Source organism: Rana temporaria, chromosome 4 (assembly GCF_905171775.1).
Source record: "Rana temporaria chromosome 4, aRanTem1.1, whole genome shotgun sequence".
Classification (NCBI taxonomy): Eukaryota; Metazoa; Chordata; class Amphibia; order Anura; family Ranidae; genus Rana; species Rana temporaria.
Genome location: NC_053492.1, coordinates 399519695 through 399541545, shown reverse-complemented (window position 1 = coordinate 399541545; position 21851 = coordinate 399519695). Strand labels below are relative to the sequence as shown.

General features: G+C 45.5%; 1 protein-coding gene across 1 annotated transcript in view; it reads left to right on the top strand.

Annotated features, from left to right (window-relative positions):
• Nucleotides 1-21552, top strand: part of CFAP61 (cilia and flagella associated protein 61) — a 449917-nt gene extending 428365 nt beyond the window's left edge. The window contains exon 27 of the mRNA XM_040351184.1: nt 21182-21552. Within this exon, the coding sequence (XP_040207118.1) occupies nt 21182-21382 (201 nt within the window). The 3' untranslated portion in view covers nt 21383-21552. The remainder of the gene's footprint in view (nt 1-21181) is intronic.
• Nucleotides 21553-21851: the final 299 nt, after the last annotated feature.

The following is a 21851-nucleotide window of genomic DNA, read 5'->3' as shown; positions in this document are numbered from 1 at the left end:
AGCGCAGTACACTCGGGTACATTCGGCCAGGCTCGGCTTCGCTCGCAGTCACGCTCTGTGACGCCTCCTAGCCTTTATGTGTGAGAAGCCGAGCGTGGCCGAGCGTGCCCGAGTGTACTGCGCTCGGTATATGTCGGCGGCGGCATTCAAACACAGTGCGGGAAGTGGGGATTCGACTCAGAGACAGCGTGGGAGGACACCACCGAGGCCGCAGACGGACGCCGGACCAGACAAGGCCGCCGATGGACGCCGGGCAAGACACCGACGAGGGGCATTCAAACTGTAAGTATTTTTTTTTTCTGAAATTTCCCTTCTAGGTTGGGGGTGCGCGCTATACGCGGGTGCGCGCAATACCCCGATAAATACGGTATTTCCAATTTGGATCGAAGCCAAAGTTTACTTTAGGAATATGTTTACTTTAGAACTATGCATAATGTTTACTTTAGGAGTATGTCTGCTTTAGAACTATGCTTCAGTGACATCAACAAACATCACTCACATTGACCTAAGCCCAGACATATTTTTTTAGAACTACATACATATTTACTAAACTGTAATCATTCAAGTGTCTACATCAGGGGTGTCCAAACTTTTTTCAAAGAGGGCCAGATTTAATGAAGTGAACATGCGTGAGGGCCGACCATTTTGCCTGACATTCTTTGAACCATTAAAATGAAATGCACTGCCCAACAACAATTCTCTTACCTTTTGTGGCTGTGTGTGTGTGTTGAAGAGTCTAAGGATGAGCTTGGGCATTTTATTTGGATATACCATATTTATTGGTGTATAACATGCACAGGCTTATAACACCCACCTTTAAGAGGGAAGTTTCAGGAAAAAAAATAAAGAACTGTGAACCAAAATAAGGGTCAGTGCCCATCAATGCAGCCTCGCCATTGCCATGAATGCAGCCTCGCCATTGCCATGAATGCAGCCTCACCATTGCCATGAATGCAGCCTCATTATTGCCATGAATGCAGCCTCATGATTGACTTTAATGCAGCTTTACCATCGACATGAATGCAGCCTCTGAATGCAACCTCACCTTTGCCATGAATGCAGCCTCACCATTGCCATGAATGCAACCTTACCATTGCCATGAATACAACCTCACCAGTGCCATGAATGCAGCCTCACCAGTTTTATGAATGCAGCCTCTGAATGCAGTCTCACTATTGCCATCAATGCAGCCCCACCATTGCAATTAATGCAGCCTCACCATTGCCATGAATACAACCTCACCAGTGCCATGAATGCAGCCTCTGAATGCAGTCTCACTATTGCCATCAATGCAGCCCCACCATTGCAATTAATGCAGCCTCACCATTGCCATGAATACAACCTCACCAGTGCCATGAATGCAGCCTCTGAATGCAGTCTCACTATTGCCATCAATGCAGCCCCACTATTGACATGAATGCAGCCTCACCATTGGCATGAATGCAGCCTCTGAATGCGCTTGGGGATTCTTTGGGGGCTACAAAAGAGATATATATCCAAATTACCAGTGGGGCCGCATTAAACGGAAACGGGGGCCGCAATTGGCCCCCGGGCCTGACTTTGGATATGCCTGGTCTACATTGACACTCCTCCCCAAACAGGGCAAACGTAGGAGGTATGAGTATAAGGTAGCAAGTAGGTTCACCCACAAAGATCTAGTCTAGTTATGTGTTCTTTTTCTTAGAATTCAAAATAAACATTGTTATTGTCATTTTGAAAGTTCTCTAAAATAGTGCAGTTTTGATCCTTTTTTTAACTGAAAATAATATTTTAGCACAAAAAAATCACGTCTTTATAACCTTCCTAGTTCTACTTTTGTGTAGCCATGGTTTTTATGCACTGCACTGATGATGACTAACAAGTCAGAAACAGCTGCTTACATCTTGGAATAAATAGTTCTGTGATATTAGATTGTATCTCGGCTGTACACCAGAAGTTCTGGATGTAAATCCGACCAAGAAGCATAATGGAATTATTTGTATGGCTATCCTAACATGACAACTATCCTAACATGACGAATAAATGTTTTATTTTCTTGGTTTGTGATGCAGATAACGCCTGTTTAGGAAGGTACTGTGTTTCACACTGGATTAGTGAGAGGATTTTTGGTTCCTCTCCAAAACCTGTCTGGTTATAATAGGATCGCTACATCAGAAATTGCTGGATGCTAATATATATATATAAAAAAAAAAAGGTGACTAGTCTAATCTGCAATATGTGGCCCACCACTGCTGAATTCTTTAAATTCCTAGTTGCCGGACTGCCTGACTTCATTATTTCTGTGAGAGAAAGAGGGTATAGGAGGAAGAAGCAACACAAGTAGACAATCAGTTCATATGTTGAAGAAGCATGTTGATGGGAAAAGAAAGCAGTAACCAGTGGCGGCTGGTGCTCAACATTTTTGAATTGCAGCCTCACTGTGCCCATCAAATGCAGCCACTGTGCCATCAATTGTCCCCACTGTGCCATGCCATCAAATGCAGTCACTGTGTCATGCCATCAAACGCAGCCACTGTGGCATCAATTGTCACCACTGTGCCATGCCATCAAACGCAGCCACTATGCCATCAATTGTCACCACTGTGCCATGCCATCAAACGCAGCCACTGTGCCATCAATTATCACCACTGTGCCATGCCATTAAATGCAGTCACTATGCCATCAATTCGCACCATTGTGCCATGCCATCAAATGCAGTCACTGTGCCATGCCATCAAACGCAGCCACTGTGCCATCAATTATCACCACTGTGCCATGCCATCAAATGCAGTCACTATGCCATCAATTCGCACCACTGTGCCATGCCATCAAATGCAGTCACTGTGCCATGCCATCAAACGCAGCCACTGTGCCATGCCATCAAACCACTGTGCCAATTGTCACCACTGTGCCCTTTAATTGTCGCCACTGTGCCCATTGTCACTACTGTGCCCATTGATGCCACTGTGCCCATTGTCACTACTGTGCCCATTGTTGCCACTGTGTATGTCACTGTGCCCTTTAATTGTTGCCACTGTGCCCATTGTCACTACTGTGCCCATTGATGCCACTGTGCCCTTTGTCGCCTCTATGCCCATTGTCGCTGCTGTGCCCTGTAAAATGCACTTACCTTAATCCTTTGACGTCCCTCGATGTCTTCTCCCGCCTTGGTGACGCTTCAGCCAATCAGGTTACCGATAACCAGAATCGGCGAACCTGATTGGCTGAGACGGCCGTCAGTCTTATCCAAGGAACGCACCCCGTACGTTCCCTGGATAAGACATCCGGGAGACGAGGGCTGTACTCGAAAAGCCTATCAGGGCCGCTGGCTCTGATAGGCACTTCCGCACAGCCAACCAGCTGCCGTTATTCAGGTGGTCAGCGCTCAATTTCCAGCCACCGGAATAGACCAGCGGCAGCTGGCAACAATAACATACATTCATGTAATGCATGAATGTATGTTATTTCAGTGGCGGTGCGGAGCCAGAGGGGGCGGCGCTCCAGCGCCCTCTATGGACGTGCCGCCGCTGGCAGTAACATAGAGTTGAGTTGCGCTCCCACTGCTTCTCTGTCCAGTCACCAGCTGGGGCTGGTTCAGGATGACTTGGGCTCAAATGAAGTAGGTTGAATGATGCTGGCCATCAGACCAAGGACATGTAGTGGAAGAAGGAAGTATTGCCTGGGAAATCTCTAAAAGGTAACTATTGCAAAAGCTGGTTTTGTTATTTTAGCTTTTAACCCTTTTACTGCCACTACCATACTGCAGTGACAGCAACGGGGGTTCAACACACTCCACAAGCTGGCTGTCGGCTTTCTAAAGAAATCAATCCGGTGGTTGTACAGCTGCTGAATTACTTTCTGTCACCCCTGGAGTGTGCCGCCCTGGTGCCCCCTTCCCCACCATGCTTTCTGGCCACCTCTGTACCATATGTAGGCCCAGAACCTGCATTTAGGGTGTCAATGTGTGGAGGGGGGGTGACAAATGCAGTTTCTAGTGTCACTTTACCTTGAGGACGGGGAAGAAACGAATGAAGCTCAATCTGTGCTCCATTCGCTTCAGTGGAAGTCAGGTGAGATATCAGGGGTCTAAAAGCCCCTGATGTCTCATTAAAGAGAACCTTTTAAAATAATATATCACATATCTGATATAAACAAAGTTTAACAGTAAATGTAAAAAAGCACTATAAAAAATTGGGAGCCCACCCTTCCCCCATGTACACACATACATGAACCTAATTGCACCTGTTGGGGGCCTCTTTGTACAAAATTGTCACTTGCCATACGCATTTTACATATTGCCGCACATGCTGAAGTGAAAGGTACCAGTGTTTATTGTTGCTTTGCGCGTGTATGCACATTTAAAGCTTGACATGTTGGGTATCTATTTACTTTCAGCTCAACTCAGCTCATATTTTATATATTGCCTAAACATTGGGTAATATATTAGTACATATTTACTAAAGGCAAATAGTCTGTGCACTGCAGTTGCTCTAGTTCTGAGGGGAGCATGCAAAGAAAAAAAATACACAATATTTGCCTACATATGATTTGATGATAGAAATCAGAAGCGCTTCCCCTCATTTCAGAGCTTCCCCTCAGATCTAGCGCAACTGCAGTTGCGAGTGCACTTGCAGTGCACGGAATACTTGCCTTTAGTAAATTAACCTCATTGAGTTTTTGTGGCATAAAATACCTTTAATATATTTTGTACTGGAATTTTGTGCTTGGTAAACCGTATTGTGTGACATAAAAATTTGGAACGACCACTATTTTTTTGCCCAGTATCCCTTGTGTAGCGCTACCCCCGGAGGAGCCGCTGATTTGTTTTGGGATCGGCGTATTAAGTTACCCTGCAGTATGTCTAGGGGTGATAGCAGTGAGTCAAAACAGTGAGCGAAGGTCCAGACAGTGAATAAAGGTTTTTTTCCAATGCTTTATTTTCCAGGCCAACACGGCCAACATCAACATAAATTGGGAAGGACAAGGTTGATGAAGAGAGAGAGAGAGAACCTTGCAGTATCAGGCCTGGATATTGAATTGAGCAGTCAGTACTGCTCTGTATAGTACCAAGTTGTAACTCGTCGCCACTCCAAATAGAGTGGGTAAAGTGCTCCCGGACAGACCCCCCTCAAGAGCCTGGCAGCCGAGATGTCACTTAGGATTTCTGGGAGGAACAGGCCTTTCTCACAGACCCAGCTCGGGCCTCTGCCACAGGCCAATTACAATAACTGAGCTAGATGGATAAATGGAGCGAATCCTCCCAGTAGATTTCTGCATTGGTTACCAGATGACAGCAAGCATACCTGTCAGTACTCTGGTCACCGGATCCCCAATTGGTTTGTTCAGGCTCTGTTGGACAACCTGCCTCCAGGTCCTCCTCAAACCGACTCCCCAATCGAACGGCACCCAGCCTGGGATCCTTTCAATAGAACCGGGAACCCAGCCAGTCACTGGGGTCCCCTTGTACCTCCGGATGAGGTTCCAAGTAGTCTGCAACTTTGGCCAGGTGGGCCACGCCGGCGGGGTTCATGGATGCGCGCACCCTGAAGGTGGATGCCGCACCTGGAACGGGGACCCCGCGAAGATTTTAGAACACATGACCCCTGTCACAGATATACCCCTCCCCAGCACGCCCCGCGAGGGAAAAACTCCTCTAATTGGCTGCTGGGGAGAACTTGCTCTGCCAGAACCCCTCTGGCGTCAACTGCCAGCCAGGGATGGTATCACATCCCTGGAATACAGACTGACCCAGTGGACATTTCTGAAACGACAGAAGTCACAATTTAAACAAATTGTGAATGGGAGCAAAATAACTCTCCCATTCCCCACTAACTTTAGCGTAGTGCCCATACTGAAAGCAAGGGGGCGATACACTTGCTTTCAGAAAATATATAATTTCTGACAGTTGTAACTAATCTTCAGGCCTAAAATAAAATAAATGTGTTAAACAACAAAAAAAAAAAAAAATAGCCCTGGCAGCAAAAGGATTCATTCTTATTTTATTTTTGGCTGCAGTTCTGCTTTACATTTAGACAGCATTATTTATTTAAAAATTCTTAGCAAATTATTTCACAGAGCAGCAAACAGTATGCATTTCTACAATATGGATACAATATGGATAATATACAGAAATTTACATGAATAACTTCACTATTTGTACAGGTTTTAAAAATGTCCCTCAACTGTCTTTTTAAGCAAAAGGCCCCCCCATAGACAGGTCACATTTCAGGCAATCCTTGCTGAACCGCCCAAAATTTGAGTAGTGGGGGACCGTGCGAGCACCAGAGGAGTCTCTACTGCTGGTGTTCTGTCGAGAAGTGCCTGGCTATCAAATAGTGCCCGGGACGAACTGCGCATGCGCTGTACGTAACAGCACAACAGCTGAGTTTACGATTAGCTGTTGTGTCGGCTAGACGGCGCCTGCGCACAATAGCCAACTGAAGACATTCTTTCAGTCAGATTGTGCCTTGCGTTGCCGAGGCACATTCATGTAGGTGAGGGGGGGGGGGATATTTACATGAAGGGGGTGGATTTTTCAATGATGGGCAGTGCTGGGGGCAGAATTTTTAACGATGGCCAAACAAATCTGCAAAATAAATCTTTATCTGCTATAGAAAAAGCTGCCATTCAATTGACTAAACACGCCCCACAAGCTTCCCGGAAGAATAGCAGATAAAGATTTGTTTTGCCCGTCGTTAAAAATTTCGTCCCCAGCACTGCCCATCATTGAAAAATCTGCCCCCTTCATGTAAATATCCGCTTCTCACCTACATGAACGTGCCTCGGCAATGCAAGACAACAGCTGATCGTAAACTCAGCTGTTGTGCTGTTATGTTCGGCGCATGTGCAGGTCCCCCCGGGCACTATTGCGGGCACTTCTCGACAGAACACCGGCTACTATATTCAGGGAGTAGCGGCACCCGTTTGCTGCTTGAATACAATGGCACGGCAGCACAGTGACTACATCTGATACAGTCTTATAATTTTCCACCAAGCTCAATTGATTTTCAAGTTTATTGAGTCGGGTGGAAATGTATTGGCTGAACAGTGACTGTATCCTCACAGGTGCTGAGTCATTGTATTCAGGCAGCTGCGGGTGCTGGGGCTCCTTGAATACAACGTCTGGCAGTGTAGATTCCAGTATGTATGCTGTTAGGATGGATGAGGGAATCGATCGTGGGCTGTGTAGGAATAAGTTAACACAAGAACTTCAACAATCCTATGTACTGCCTTTGGCAGCCATGACAATACCATACCAATCTATTACAATTCATTGGCCATGACTAATAATTGAAGAAGACTTATGCTTAATTAATTCTGACAAGCCATAACAAATGTATATTAGTCCGTTGTTTATGAGGTGACAGAAAGGTGCATTTCTTATGTGATTAGGGGGGGAGGAATGCTGTTTCTAGCCCTCGATAATATAGCAGCGAAGGTGCCCATGTGCAGACACAAGAACCTCAGCTAATCCTCTCAGATAGCCACAACCACCAAACACATTTAACTCCCGCTGTGAGCCTGGTGGGCCAGCTGCCTCCATGTCTGATGCCAGCCAAGAAGAATCCTCTGGGTAGTACATGCTGATGTTCAGCCTGCCGCCTCCCCGGGGACCCAGTCATTTTTACAGAGCAGCCAAGCGTCCTTTATTAGACGGACCGTGATCCCAAATCTCTACATTTGTAATGCAGCGCTGAGCATTTGCTATCCTGAGGACAAAGATGAATTACATTTGTTTCTCTCCCCCTCAGAAATGGCTGCATCATCCCATTTATTTTTCAGCAGAAAATGATTGCCTTTACAATAAAGCAGCAATCCTGCCTCTGCTTACCACACTAATCCAGTCACTTTTAATGGCAGGCCGGTTTTAGTCAGGCCAGCAATGGCTCCAATGTGTGCTAATGCAATTTTTTTTCTGTAGATTTTTACATGATTCATTTAAGGCTGTCTGCTGATTTAATTAGATTTAGATGGTTTTATTGTGCGTCAACAGCGGTAAAGTTCTCAAGTAATTGAGGAAAAATATCGGCGGAAATTCCATGAAATGTGCTTGTGTCAACGTGTCCATATCTCTATAAATTCTACATGTTTACCTAATTTTAGTAGAGATTGCAGCAGAAGGACAAAGCTGGCAAAAATAATTACAGCCCGTGAATCAAGTCAAATGTTTCACTTGCTGAAATATTTCTAATTCGATTCACCCATTCCATTGGGATGGGCACACACTTGCCATACTGCATAGATAAGTTGGTGACACCACAATTCACTTCTGCAGCTCTGTAACTTCCTGGGTCACTACTCCAAAACGAAACCAAAGAAATTCCTGGCTCAACTTACTGACACACGTTTGCAAATACATGCGTAAGCTACAGAGCCTTGTCAAGGCAACCTGGTATCTGTAGTCCTAAGTCAAAATTTTGGGAGCCTTCATAGTAGAAGCACATGCATTATAATAGGCAGAGGGCAGGTGAGCCTGGAGGGAGCCCACCCCTCCCTAAAGGCACAAGGGTACACTGGACACCCAGGATATAGCACCGTGGCAGTAAAGGTGTCCAGTGCGTCCCCTCACCAATATCACCACAGTACAAACAAATGGCCACTGCCCCCACCTATAACTGGTCTTTGCAGCAAGGAGCACTTGGAAGGGCAACTCATGCAAAACAAAACCAAAGAATTTCCCAAGTCAACTTACCAACCAGCCTGCTAACCAACCAAAATGTCCTGTCTAACTGTATGCGTTAAAAACAGGGGTTTCGTTTACACACATTTGCAAATACATGTGTAAGCTACAGGCCCCATAAAGGCAACATAGACACCTCAGGAACCGAGTGTCTCAAGCCTAGTACACACAATCGTATTTTCCGCGGGCAAAGTGTAGGACTTTTGTTCGAAGGGCGTTGACCATGAACTTGTCTTGCATACAAACGGCAAAGAATTGTCAGCCAACAAACACGAAACTACGTGGTTTTTCAGCTCTTTAGCGCCACCCTTTGGGCAACTTCTGCTAATGTGTTATGGTTAGCATTGCTTCTGAGCAACAACACACATTTGCTGTTGGAAAATTTTAAAGCATGCTATCCAACATTTGTTGGCAGAAAATCCGACAACAATTTTCCGATGGAGCATACAAACAGTCAGATTTTCCAACAACAGCCTACCATCACACAATTTCCGTGTGCAGGGGCGTCTTTAGGGGTGGGCTGGGGAGGCTGGAGCCCCGAATGGGTCACTGAAAAGCCCTGAGTCTGGGACATGAAGTATTTAATAACTAGCCCCAAGTCCTGCCGAGCAGGGACCATTTTGTTGCCGAGTGCCGCCGAGTGACACAGCAGGTCCCGCCTTATGGAGCCTGCAGCGCTTATGATGGACGTCCCACTGGTCTAATCCGGGACCACGGGACGTGTGACGTCCATCATAGGCGCCGCAAGCTTAGAAGGTGGGAATTACAATGCCGCCTGGCGCTCCATGCGATATCCCCTATCGGTTCGGCAGCTCTCCACGGCTACTGAGCCTCCTCTGGCTGCAGTGGTTGCATATGTATGACGGGCACACCACGGCTGCCCGCTGTGCCACGCTACATCCCCGCTCCCTGCTCGGCGGCTCTCATCTCCTCCTTGGCTCCTAAGCCTCCCTGGCTGCATCACTATGACGGTCACATTGGGCGTGCCAGCGCCGCACACCACGGCTGAGGTAGGTCAGTGATTGTGTATATATGTAGGTCAGGTCAGTGTATGTAGGACAGGTCAGTGTAGTCAGGTCAGTGTAGTCAGGTCAGGTCAGTGTAGTCAGGTCAGTGTAGTCAGGTCAGGTCAGTGTATGCAGGTCAGGTCAGTGTGGTCAGGTCAGTGTAGTCAGGTCAGGTCAGTGTATGCAGGTCAGGTCAGTGATTGTGTATGTAGGTCAGGTCAGTGTATGCAGGTCAGGTCAGTGATTGTGTATGCAGGTCAGGTCAGTGTATGCAGGGCAGGTCAGTGTAGTCAGGTCAGTGTATGTAGGTCAGGTCAGTGTATGCAGGTCAGGTCAGTGATTGTGTATGCAGGTCAGGTCAGTGTAGTCAGGTCAGTGTATGCAGGTCAGGTCAGCGATTGTGTAGGTCAGGTCAGTGTGGTCAGGTCAGTGTATGCAGGTCAGGTCAGTGTGGTCAGGTCAGTGTGGTCAGGTCAGGTCAGTGTAGTCAGGTCAGTGTAGTCAGGTCAGGTCAGTGTAGTCAGGTCAGTGTATGCAGGTCAGGTCAGTGTAGTCAGGTCAGTGGTCAGTGTAGTCAGGTCAGCGTGGTCAGGTCAGTGTAGTCAGGTCAGTGAATGCAGGTCAGTGTTTGCAGGTCAGGTCAGTGTATGCAGGTCATATCAGTGTTAGTGTATGCAGGTTATGTCAGTGTGTGTGTGTGTGTGATTGTACAAAATTATTATTGTTTTATTTCTTGTGGTTGAACTTGATGGACTTGTGCCTTTTTTCAACCTGACTAACTATGTAAAAAAAACTCACGTAGGTCAGGGTATGTGTGTCAGGTAGGTCACCCTGCGCCACTCTACTGACCGTGCCCACACCCCCCCCCCCCGGTGTTGGCTTGGCTTCGGGCTGAAGCACCTGGTCTTTTTGGCACCTAGCAACGCCCATGCCCGTGTGTAAGGGCCTTCAAAGCGTCCACGAGTGGTCTCCAAGTGTCTTTGCCCCCCCCACCTCTGGCTACATGCAGTACTGCACACCCCAGAGGCTTGAATCCTGCTCGGCTTGTGAGACAAAGCTTGCAAATCGAGTCAGGATTTAGAACGGAAAAAAATAAACAGCTCATATTGCAAAACGCTCCTAAACTGCGTTACTCGCAATCCGAGGTTTTACTGTATATCTCAATGTGTTGAATGCTATTTTGTTCCACTACAGACTTATTAATCCTATGTTCAATCTGCAGTAATACAGTGGAACCTCGGATTGCGAGTAACGCAATTGACGAGCATTTTGCAATACGGGCACTGCATTTTCAAAAATCTTAACTCGTTTTGCGAGTGCTGTCTCGCAAAACTAGTAGGATTCAGGCCATGCAGTACCGCGTTTGGCCTGAGGCGGGGGGGCGCGAGCAGAGCAGAAATGCACGAAAAGGCCTGAGGACAGCTCAGGAACTAAGGGCTCTTTCACACGGGCCGCCGTTCAGGTCCGCCTGCCATTTTTTGGGCGGACCTGAACGGGCGCTCCGTGCTCCTCTATGGAGCCGCGGATGTCTGCGGTGACATGCCCGCTGACATCCGACCCGCTCCGATCCGCCAAAGTGTGACGAAGGAAAAACCTACCTTTCCATCCGTCTGGCGGATCGGATCGGGTGAACACGGACAGACGGTCCGTGTTCATCCGATCCCCCCATAGGGGAGAGCGGAGAAAAGACAGGTCGGTCCCTGCACAGTGTGCGGGGACCCCCCTGTCATCCGCTGGCTCAGCGGGGATCAACGGAGCGATCCCTGCTGAGCAAGCAGAGGTTCACGGGGCGGATCATTACTGATCCGCCCCTGTGTGAAAGGGGCCTAAGTCTTTCCGAGGTTTGCCGAGGTCAGCCGAGGTGTCCTCTGGCCGCATGCGGTATTGCATGTTATTGAAGTCAATGTGGAAAAAATTATTTTCGTTTCCATTGACTTCAATGGGGAAACTCGCTTTGATATGCGAGTACTTTGGATTACTGAAACGGATTATGCTCATAATCCGAGGTTCCACTGTACTTAAAGATCAAAATGACTCCCCCTATATAAATATCTGCTGAATAGATAAAAAACAAAGTTAATACATATCCATAGGACTACGAAGATTAAGTTGTATCTAAGAAAATGGTACAATGCTATATTGCCTTTTGTATGGTAAAGTATAATACTAATTTTTATTTTTATTGGGATATTTACAAGTAACAAACTGGTATTCAATACATTTTAATGATTTACTTTTTTTTTTAACTTAAAATACATTTTTAATAGAGGGGACGTCAATGACACCCATTACAATGCATTCTGGGTTTTCTAATATGAAAAATAGCATTACCCACTTGCATGGAAGCAACCAGTGGGTAACCTAAAGTGAGATTAAATGTAAAAAAAAAAAAAAAAAAAATGACAGGCAGGATTTATGTGACCCTATTGGTGTCTTCTGCCGTAAATCTTTCTCCCTGCATGTCTGAGCTTGTGTACACTGAGGTAAGCTTGCGCAGTTTAGGGTACATTTTTAGAATGGCTCTTGTCCAAGACAAGAAAATACTCTATACAGTCCACAAACACCATTCCATGATTCTAAATGAATCCAATTTTACAAATATGTATTTATGCTCTTCTCATACATGTAGGCCATTTGTGAGCTTGTTAGTGAAGCCTGTCCCCAATGCTTCTTATTGTTTTCAAAAGCTCAGTCCTGTCCTCTCCTAGGATGGAGCAGCTGTCAGGACGATCGCCCTCTAGCAGTTTAGGAGTGAGTGCCGTCCTTTTTCCAAGGCTGCACACAGGCGTTGTGCTCCCCACTGAGCAGATGAACTCAGCGGCAACAAAGGAAGGACAGTGTTTACTCTTGTACCACTAGGTGACACTCATCCTAATGGCTGCTCAGTCCTAGAGATGAGGGTAGGACAAAGCTGTGGAGACTGTTAGAAGTGTATGGGGCAGGCTTCACATTCACAAATGGCCTACTGATATTGAAAGAGCAAAATTCATATTTTTAAAATCAGATTAGTTTAGCATTTTGTAATGGTGTTCATGGACTGCATAAGGTACACTATATTACCAAAAGTATTGGGACGCCTGCCTTTACACGCACATGAACTTTAATGGCATCCCAGTCTTAGTCTGTAGGGCTCAATATTGAGTTGGCCCACCCTTTACAGCTATATCAGCTTCAACTCTTTTAGGAAGGCTGTCCACGGGGTTTAGGAGTGTGTCTATGGAAATGTTTGACCATTCTTCCAGAGTCCTGACCTCAACCCGATAGAACACCTTTGGGATGAATTAGAGTGGAGACTATGAGCCAGGCGTTCTTGTCCACATCAGAGCCTGGCCTCACAAATGCGCTTCTGGAAGAATAGTCAAACATTCCCATAGACACACTCCTAAACCTTGTGGACAGCCTTCCCCGAAGAGTTGAAGCTGTTGAAGCTGCAAAGGGTGGGCCAATGCAATATTGAACCCTATGCACTCAAGACTGGGATGCTATTAAAATTTGTGTGCGTGTAAAATCAGGCATCCCAATACTTTTGGTAATATAGTGTATATGCCGGTGTGCTGTCGAGAAATGCCCCATGTCGAATAATGCCCACCCGGTACTGCGCATGTGCATCGCTTGCACATTATGGAGCCGCCGAAAGCCTCCGAACTAAATAGCATTGCCCACCATTACAAAATACGCCCCCTTCTGTATGCATCTGCCCCTCACACGCGCCCATTATGAAGAAATCTGCCACCTGCACGAGCATCGGGAGCGTGTGGCACAATGTCGGCTATTGTGTGCAGGCTCCGTCAACAGCTGATCGGCAATTCCGATGTTCGGAGGCTTTCGGCGGCTCCATACTACGTAAGCACTACGCATGCGCAGTATCGGGCGGGCATTATTCGACAGGGGGCATTTCTCGTCAGAACACTGGTCCAGATACAGAAAGTTGAGGTTTTATCTGCTTATATTTTGCTTTTCCCCTGATCAACATGCTAATGATATTTTGAAATACAACCTTTCCGTTCTTATTACATACCTTATTTTACACCCAGTGATGTTTCTTTGCTTTTTTAAGCAGTGCAGTCAGATCACAGCTGGTGGGTCAAGGCAAGGTGGTGTAGATATCTTCCTGAAAACATCACAGCAGCCTGCCTCAGTACTAATTACCTTTTTTAATTAAAAAAAAAACTTTTCAAAAGTGAACACAATAAATAAAATACAGTATACACAGAAACTCTCATAAAACACCCCATCACACATCCCTGTACATTTTCAGTTTTTGGTTATAGCATATGACTTCTTTTCCAGAAACAAGTCCTTTCCTTGTGAATGGTGTCAGGGGCAGTAATGGATTTGGACATTGATGTTGTTTCTGTGGAAATATCCCTCATTTTCCTAAACTAGGCGGATTAGATGTTCCTTTATGTTTTATTACAGATATGTTAAACATAGCCCTGGGGTGCAAACACAGCACTGATCTGTACTGTGATTTCAATTAGCAGCACATCCTGCTTACTGATGAAGTCTCTTGGCCCTGTATGATCTACACTTGTTTCTGGATAGGTTTCCTCCTCTATAATAAGGAATTTTCACACCAGCCTATCAAAACACATTTTATAAATGTGGCCAGCATTGGTATCCTAGGTCCCCTCAGGGAGTTGTGAGTTTCCTACGAGAAGGATAAGCCTTATTTATCAATGTCTGACTGCAACACAGAAGCCAATCAGATGCACCCTTTTCTAAAGGCAAACTAGATTCAGTAAACAAAAGAACATTTGCTTTCAGACTCTATTAACATTAAGATTCAATAATAATTACCGTATTTGCCGGCGTATAAGACGACTGGGCGTATAAGACGACCCCCTAATTTTCCAGCTAAAATGCTGGTTTTGGGATATACTCACTGTATAAGACGACCCCTCACTGTGTCATTATACATGCCTCACTGTGCCATTATACATGCCTCACTGTGCCAGTATGCCTGCCTCACTGTGCCAGTATGCCTGCCTCACTGTGCCAGTATGCCTGCCTCACTGTGCCAGTATGCCTGCCTCACTGTGCCAGTATGCCTGCCTCACTGTGCCATTATGCCTGCCTCACTGTGCCATTATGCCTGCCTCACTGTGCCATTATGCCTGCCTATCTGTGCCAGTATGCCTGCCTCACTGTGCCAGTATGCCTGCCTCGACGATCTTCCTACCTTCTCCTGTTTGCAGAGTTTCTCAGGCTGCAAGCGTCCAAAAGTCGGGGGTCGTCTTATACGCCGGGTACCTGTCTGTCAGACGGCGGCCATCCATTATTCAAAAGCCGCGCCTCCTCCTCAGGCTGTTCCGTGATAGGCGGAACACAAATTTTCCCAGCAGAGCCTCTGTTCAGTGTTCCGCCTATCACGAAAGTCCTCTCGTCTGAGAGGACACTGAACAGAGGCTCTGCTGGGAAAATTAGTGTTCCGCCTATCACGAAACAGTCTGAGGAGGAGGCGCGGCTTTTGAATAATGGATGGCCGCCGTCTGACAGACAGGTACCCGGCGTATAAGACGACCCCCGACTTTTGGGGCATGATTTTAGATGCAAAAAGTCATCTTATACGCCGGAAAATATGGTAATTATTTATTAATTAATTTTTATTGTTATTATTAGTATTATTAACCACTTAAGGTAAGGTGACCAGATTTTTAAAATTAAATCCGGGGACATATTTTTTTTTTACTAGTAATGGCGGCAATCAGCGACTCTCTGCCCGTCACTGCCGCTGCCCGCCTGACAGCCTGTAAAGTCTTACTCTGGGTGGGGAGCGGAGGAAGATCACTCGGCCAGGGAAGGCAAGGAGGTAAACAGGCAGGTGGCCTGAGCCAAGGTAGACGAACATGCGGCCTGAGCTGAATGGGCATGCACCCGAAACTGAAGAAATATTCCCTTCACTCCGACCAGCACATGATCATCAGAAAGGGGCACAGATAATGGAAAAAAATACATCCCCCCTAAGCTAGTAGGAACGGCGGAGTGGGGGGGGGGGGGGGGGGTCGTAATTCAGAATCATATTTTTTTTTTATTCTGCACTGACTGTCTTTGAAATTGCCCCAACCCCTGTTCAAATCCAATCCAGGGACAAAACCGGGGACAGACTTGGTCAATGTCCTCAATCCAGGGACTGTCCCCTGAAACCGTGGATGTCTGGTCACCCTAACTTAACCACTTAACCCCCGGACCATATTGCTGGTCAAAGACCAGAGCACTTTTTGTGATTCGGCACTGCGTCGCTTTAACTGACAATTGCGCGGTCGTGCGACGTGGCTCTCAAACAAAATTGATGTCCTTTTTTTCCCACAAATAGAGCTTTCTTTTAGTGGTATTTGATCACCTCTGCGGTTTTTATTTTTTGCGCTATAAACAAAAAAAGGCGACAATTTTGAAAAAAAAACACAATGGGCTAGATTCAGATAGCCCGCCGTAACTTTGTGCGGGCGTAGCGTATCTCAGATACGCTACGCCGCCCGTAACTTAGGGAGGCAGGTTCTGTATTCACCAAGAACCTGCGCCCTAAGTTACGGCGGCGTAGCGTAAATCTGCCGGCGTAAGCGTGCCTAATTCAAATTGTGAAGAGGTGGGCGTGTTTTATGTTAATAAAACATGACCCCACGTAAATGACGTCTCTAACTAACGGCGCATGCGCCGTCCATGAACGTATCCCAGTGCGCATTCTCCTAATCACGTCGCAAATAGTCATTGCTTTCGACGTGAACATAATTTATGCTAAGCCCTATTCGCGAACGACTTACGCAAACGTCGTAAACAACGTAAAATTCGAAGCTGTCCCGACGTCCATACTTAACATTGGCTGTGCCTCATATAGCAGGCATAACTTTACGCCAGAAAAAGCCTTACGTAAACGATGTTAAAAAAAAACTGCCGGGCGCACGTACGTTTCTGAATCGGCGTATCTAGCTCATTTGCATATTCTACGCAGAAATCAGCGGAAGCGCCACCTAGCGGGCCAGTGTAAATATGCACCCTAAGATACGACGGCGTAGGAGACTTACGCCGGTCGTATCTTAGCAACATTTAAGCGTATCTCAGTTTGAGCATACGCTTAAAGTTGCGACAGCGGGGATTCAGACTTGCGACGGCGTATCTACTGATAAGCCCGTCGTATGTGTTACTGAATCTAGCCCAATATTTTTTAATTTTTGCTATAATAAATACCCCAATTTTTTTTTTTTTTTTATGTTTTTTCTCAGTTTAGGCCGATACATATTCTTCTACATTTTTTTGGTAAAAAAAAAAAAAATCGCAATAAGCGTATAGTGACTATTCCTTTATATTAGCTTTTCAAATTGACAAATGCAGCAATTTAGAATTTGGATGAAAGGTTTAGCACTGGGAAACACTTCTTAGAGGATAAATAGTCCATTTATATACAACTATATAGATCAGACCGAGATGAGGGACAAGGGAGGAGGAAAGAGGGACAGCGGGACTTTGGTCTGAATCCAGGACAGTCCCTCGAAATCAGGGACAGTTGGGAGCTATGAGTACCCCTGGATAGTCGCAAGCCAATCATGTGAGCTGTCAAACCAAGTTTCTCATATCCCCACAAAGTGAAAATCCTCCTCATGTAGCAGAAGTTCTTCCATTTTACTAACTGGACTTCTAGCATTAGTAGTCAGTCGTCTGCATAGAATCAGGCGTCCCTAAAGCATATTTTTCTAGTGTTTTATATTACACAGTTGCTCCCAAATACAATTCATGTCTGCATTGTAACATTTAACATTACACAATCAGCTCAGTGAAAGTATGTGGCTTTGTCTAAATTGAGGTCACATGGGCTTGGATAAAGTGCTATGGGTAAGTGCAGGCCCCGGGCAGTGTTCTGCCCCACTTCTAAATGAAAGTCATTGAGGAGCGGCTGTATACAGCAAATGCTTCTCTGAGTGCTAGTGTGTACTGTGCCAATGGCTCCAAAAATTCTGACACCCCAGAAATATGGGGGGCGACTGGTCAATGTAAATAGTGGGACAAATTACAGCCAAGGCTAAGCCTAAGAGACAGATTCCCTTTAACATATGAAGGCTGTATGTCTAGTTAGAAATAGTTTACATGTGGCAGGGATATCAGATTATTTATATTAATACCAAAAAATAAATACTAAATCAAAAGTAACTCCACCAAAATAACAACTCAGCCTATGAGATGCAGTCACTGCTTGAGAGCGCCTAAATAAAATCGTCTTTCTGCATCCACGCTATTATGGTGAATGGGGGAATTGATGGACTTTAGAGAAGATGGATCCGTGTAAAGCCTCGTACACACGACCGAGGAACTCGTCGAGTTTCTCGACAGTTTCCTCAACGAAAATGTACACACGACCGGTTTCCTCGGCAAAAAAATATCTCCCAGCAAGTTTCTTGCTGGTTTTTGCAGAGAAACTTGGTCGTGTGTACGAGGCCTGAGACTTAAAAGAGAAGTTTGGGATTTATTTTTTATTTTAGAATCATACTTACCTAGGTGGATGCAGCATCGGTCCCCCACCGGCTCTAAGGCTGGGAACTGAGCGATCAAACACCACCAATCACTCGGTTCTCAGAGATCCCCGAGCAGAGAGCTGGTGACTGTCAGTCACCGACTCTCTGCTCTGCCCCCTCCCCCCTTTGCTCACTGGAGCTCTGGGCTGTGGAGGGATGGGAGTGGCCGACTCACGTTCTCAGCATCTTGCTGAAAGGCTGAGCTGTGTGTCGGTCCAGGCATGTGGGCGGATCCCGACCATATGGTTGCGATATTTCTCGAGCCTGGAGCGACTTTGTGACATCAACCAACAGTGGGCTTCTGCTAAAAAACGCGTCACAGGAATGCAGAACGAACTGCACTCCTGTGATTTATAGAAGGAGCACAGCCAAACTGTACTTAAACACATTGAATACAACAAAATAAACATTCCCCAGTAAACTTGCCACCATAGGCTACGAGGCTGTGTGTTTGTGTTGATGAAGAGAGAAACAACTTTAGTCCCTGGTGACTCCATAGAATGCTACAAAAGAAAGGAGCCACACTGAAACAGGAGACCCGGGGCAGCAGTCACGGCAGCAGTTTAAATTTGGAACATAGGGAAGGATTAGGCTGGGTTCACACTACTACACTACTTTCATCCTACTTTGCTCTGTGTTCAATGTTTCCCTATGAGAGCGTCTTGTAGCGTCCTATACAAGTCGGTCCGACTTTGAAAATGCTCCCTGTACTACTTTTGGTCCTACATTGATCCTACTTCAGGCCCATTGAATATCATTGAAGTCGGACCAAAGTAGTATTCTGTTCATGAAAGTAGGATGGATGTAGGACCAATGTAGGATAAATGTAGGACCGATGTAGCAGAGCAAAGTAGGATGAAAGTAGTGTAGTAGTGTGAACCCAGCCTGAAAGATGAAGAAGCTGCATACCAGTAATTGATTAAACTAGCTGCTAAAAGTACTTAAAAAAAAATGAAAGGCGTAATACCACCTTAAAGTGGTTCTAAAGGCTTAAGGTTTTTTACCTTCCTGCATTCTATAAAAAATCTTCTAATACTTAACTAAGCCCCATATCGATCCAGCGATGGGCACGAGAGCATTGGCTCTCCGGTGACTCTCACTCCTCATTGGCTGAGGCAGCAGTGGTAACCGTTGGTGCAATTGCAGCCAGGCAGCCAATCAGGAGAGGGCGGGGACAGGGCCAAGCCGTGGCTCTGTGTGTGAATGGACATGCAGAGCCACCGTTTGGGAGGAAGTGTGTGCTAGTGTGTATCTGACTCCCATTGGGCAGGAGGCAGATCAGGAATCTATCTATCTTGGACACAGTGCAAGTCTCCACAAAGAGAACTGGTTGCAAACAGAATACTATCACAAAGAAGGCATAGTAGCCCCCCTTTGAAAAAACAAAAACAAATTGTGTTTACAAAATAAAATTAATTCAGACAAAAAATATAAAAGTCCCCCCTCCACCCATTAAGCTAAAAATGCTGATTGCTCACACATATTATGCATCTCCACGTTGGCTAGAATAGAAGGAATATTTCTCCTGACATCACTTACAGTAACTCTTTATGTTACCCATGTAAAATTTGGGGTATAATAGTTTTACATTGTTTTACAGAAGCACATGATTTTGAGTCTTAAGCCTTGTACACACGATCGGACTTCCAACCAACTTTTCCGTGGATTTTGGTCCGAAGGGCGTTGGCCGTTAACTCGTTTTGCATACACACATTGGTTGTACTTTTGATTTTAGTTGGATGGACTTGTGTACACACGATCGGATAAACCGATGTAACAGATTTATTGCCCAACAATTGGTGAGCATGAACAGCCAACTTTTGTTGTCGTTAATTCAGCCAATAATTGTCTGATGGAGCATACACACGGTCGGATTATCCGACAACGTGTCTGTCAGATTATTATGGCCATAAAGTTGGATTGTGTGTATGAGGCTTAAAGGGATTGTATGGGTTCAGTTTTTTTTTTTTTTAAACAAACATGTTAGGCCTCGTATACACGGCCGAGAAACTCGACGGGCAAAACACATCGTTTTGCTCATCGAGTTCCTTGTGAAGCCGCCGAGGATCTCGGCGAGCCAAATTTTCCCATTGCCGTCGGGGAAAAAGAAGACATGCTTTCTTTTTGGCCCGACGAGATCCTCGGCGGTTTCCTCGTTGAAAAGTGTACACACGACCGGTTTCCTCGGCAAAAAAAAAAAACCAGCAAGCTTCTTGCTGGTTTTTGCCGAGAAACTCGGCCGTGTGTACGAGGCCTTATACTTACCTCCACTGTGCAGTACGTTTTGCACAGAGTGTCCCCGATCCTCGTCTTCTGGGGTCCCCCAGCGGCTCTCGTGGCTCCTCCCCACAAGAACTAACCCCTCTGGGGTTAGCTTGCGGGCACGCAAAGCCGCGCCCATAGCCGCTGAGTGTATCGCTCGGCCCCGCCCCCGCCGCACTGCGTCATTGATTTGATTGACAGCAGTGGGAGCCAATGGCTGCACTGCTATCAATCATCCAATGAAGAGTCCACAGGAGCTGGGGGAAAGCAACTCGGTATCGCGCCCACGGAGATTCGGGGCTCAGGTATGTAAAACGGGGGCTCGGGGGGGGGGGGGGGCGGAGACAGCAAGGTGTTTTAGGATGCATTAAGGTGAAAAAACACGAAGCTTTACAACCCCTTTAAGAATATATTTACTCAACACAGTGTAATCTTTATCTTTAATCAAATTTACAAAAACTGTAGATTACATTATGATTGTAAACATTAAAATTAAGTGTAAGGTATTTTTTCAGAAAGTATACATTTGTGCAAATATCATTCAACATAAAAAGACAACTGGCTATTTTTTTTTTTCAGATATTCTGATTTAATAAAGCATATCATGTTTTGGTGTTTTTTCATACATTTTTAAGCCATAAATGCATTTTTCTAGTCTGTGACATATGGAAAAATTGGGCTGATCGTGAAAGAATTATTGGGCTAGGCACTAATCTGACCTTTCTAATGAATACTGTTCAATTGTCTAGGTCCACGACCAGCTATCGATGAAGCAGCTAGCCCAGAAAGTCACAGAAGATGAACTGAACCTTGCAGAAACCCCGCAAAAATATCTAAAGCGTGTTCTTCAACAAAACGGATATCAAAAGGACATTGAGAAAAAAGTCCTGAATTATCTTAATTACAACAGTAACCACCTGTCCATGTTTGCCATGCCGGGGATTGTTTAGTCTTCTGCTTCTGAGTAAACATGATTTTTCTGACTGTATCTACAATTGTCTTATAAATGATTTATTACCACGCAGTTCTACATGGTGTCCTGCTGGGGGCAGTAATGCCTATTCTTCCTTGTACATACAAACGGGAAAGAAATCAATTAAACAAACATTAATAAAGATAATGAGTGTTTTCTTTCTGTCAATTATTGTATAGTATTGTGTGTGAGTGATTTGGGTGTCCTTTTTCCACCTTCTCTGAAATGCAGAGGAAATTGGATGTATAAAATGAGCATACTTAGGCTGGATGTATGTATGTGATTAGGTAACAGATGCACAGGTTAACGTGTAGTCATATGAATTTTCACACTTGAATGGCTTCTTTATGATTGTGTCTAAGTTTAGAGTGTTTAATAACACTTTAATATATAATTGAAACTATGTATGTCAGATGTGTGTGTGTATATATATATATATATATATA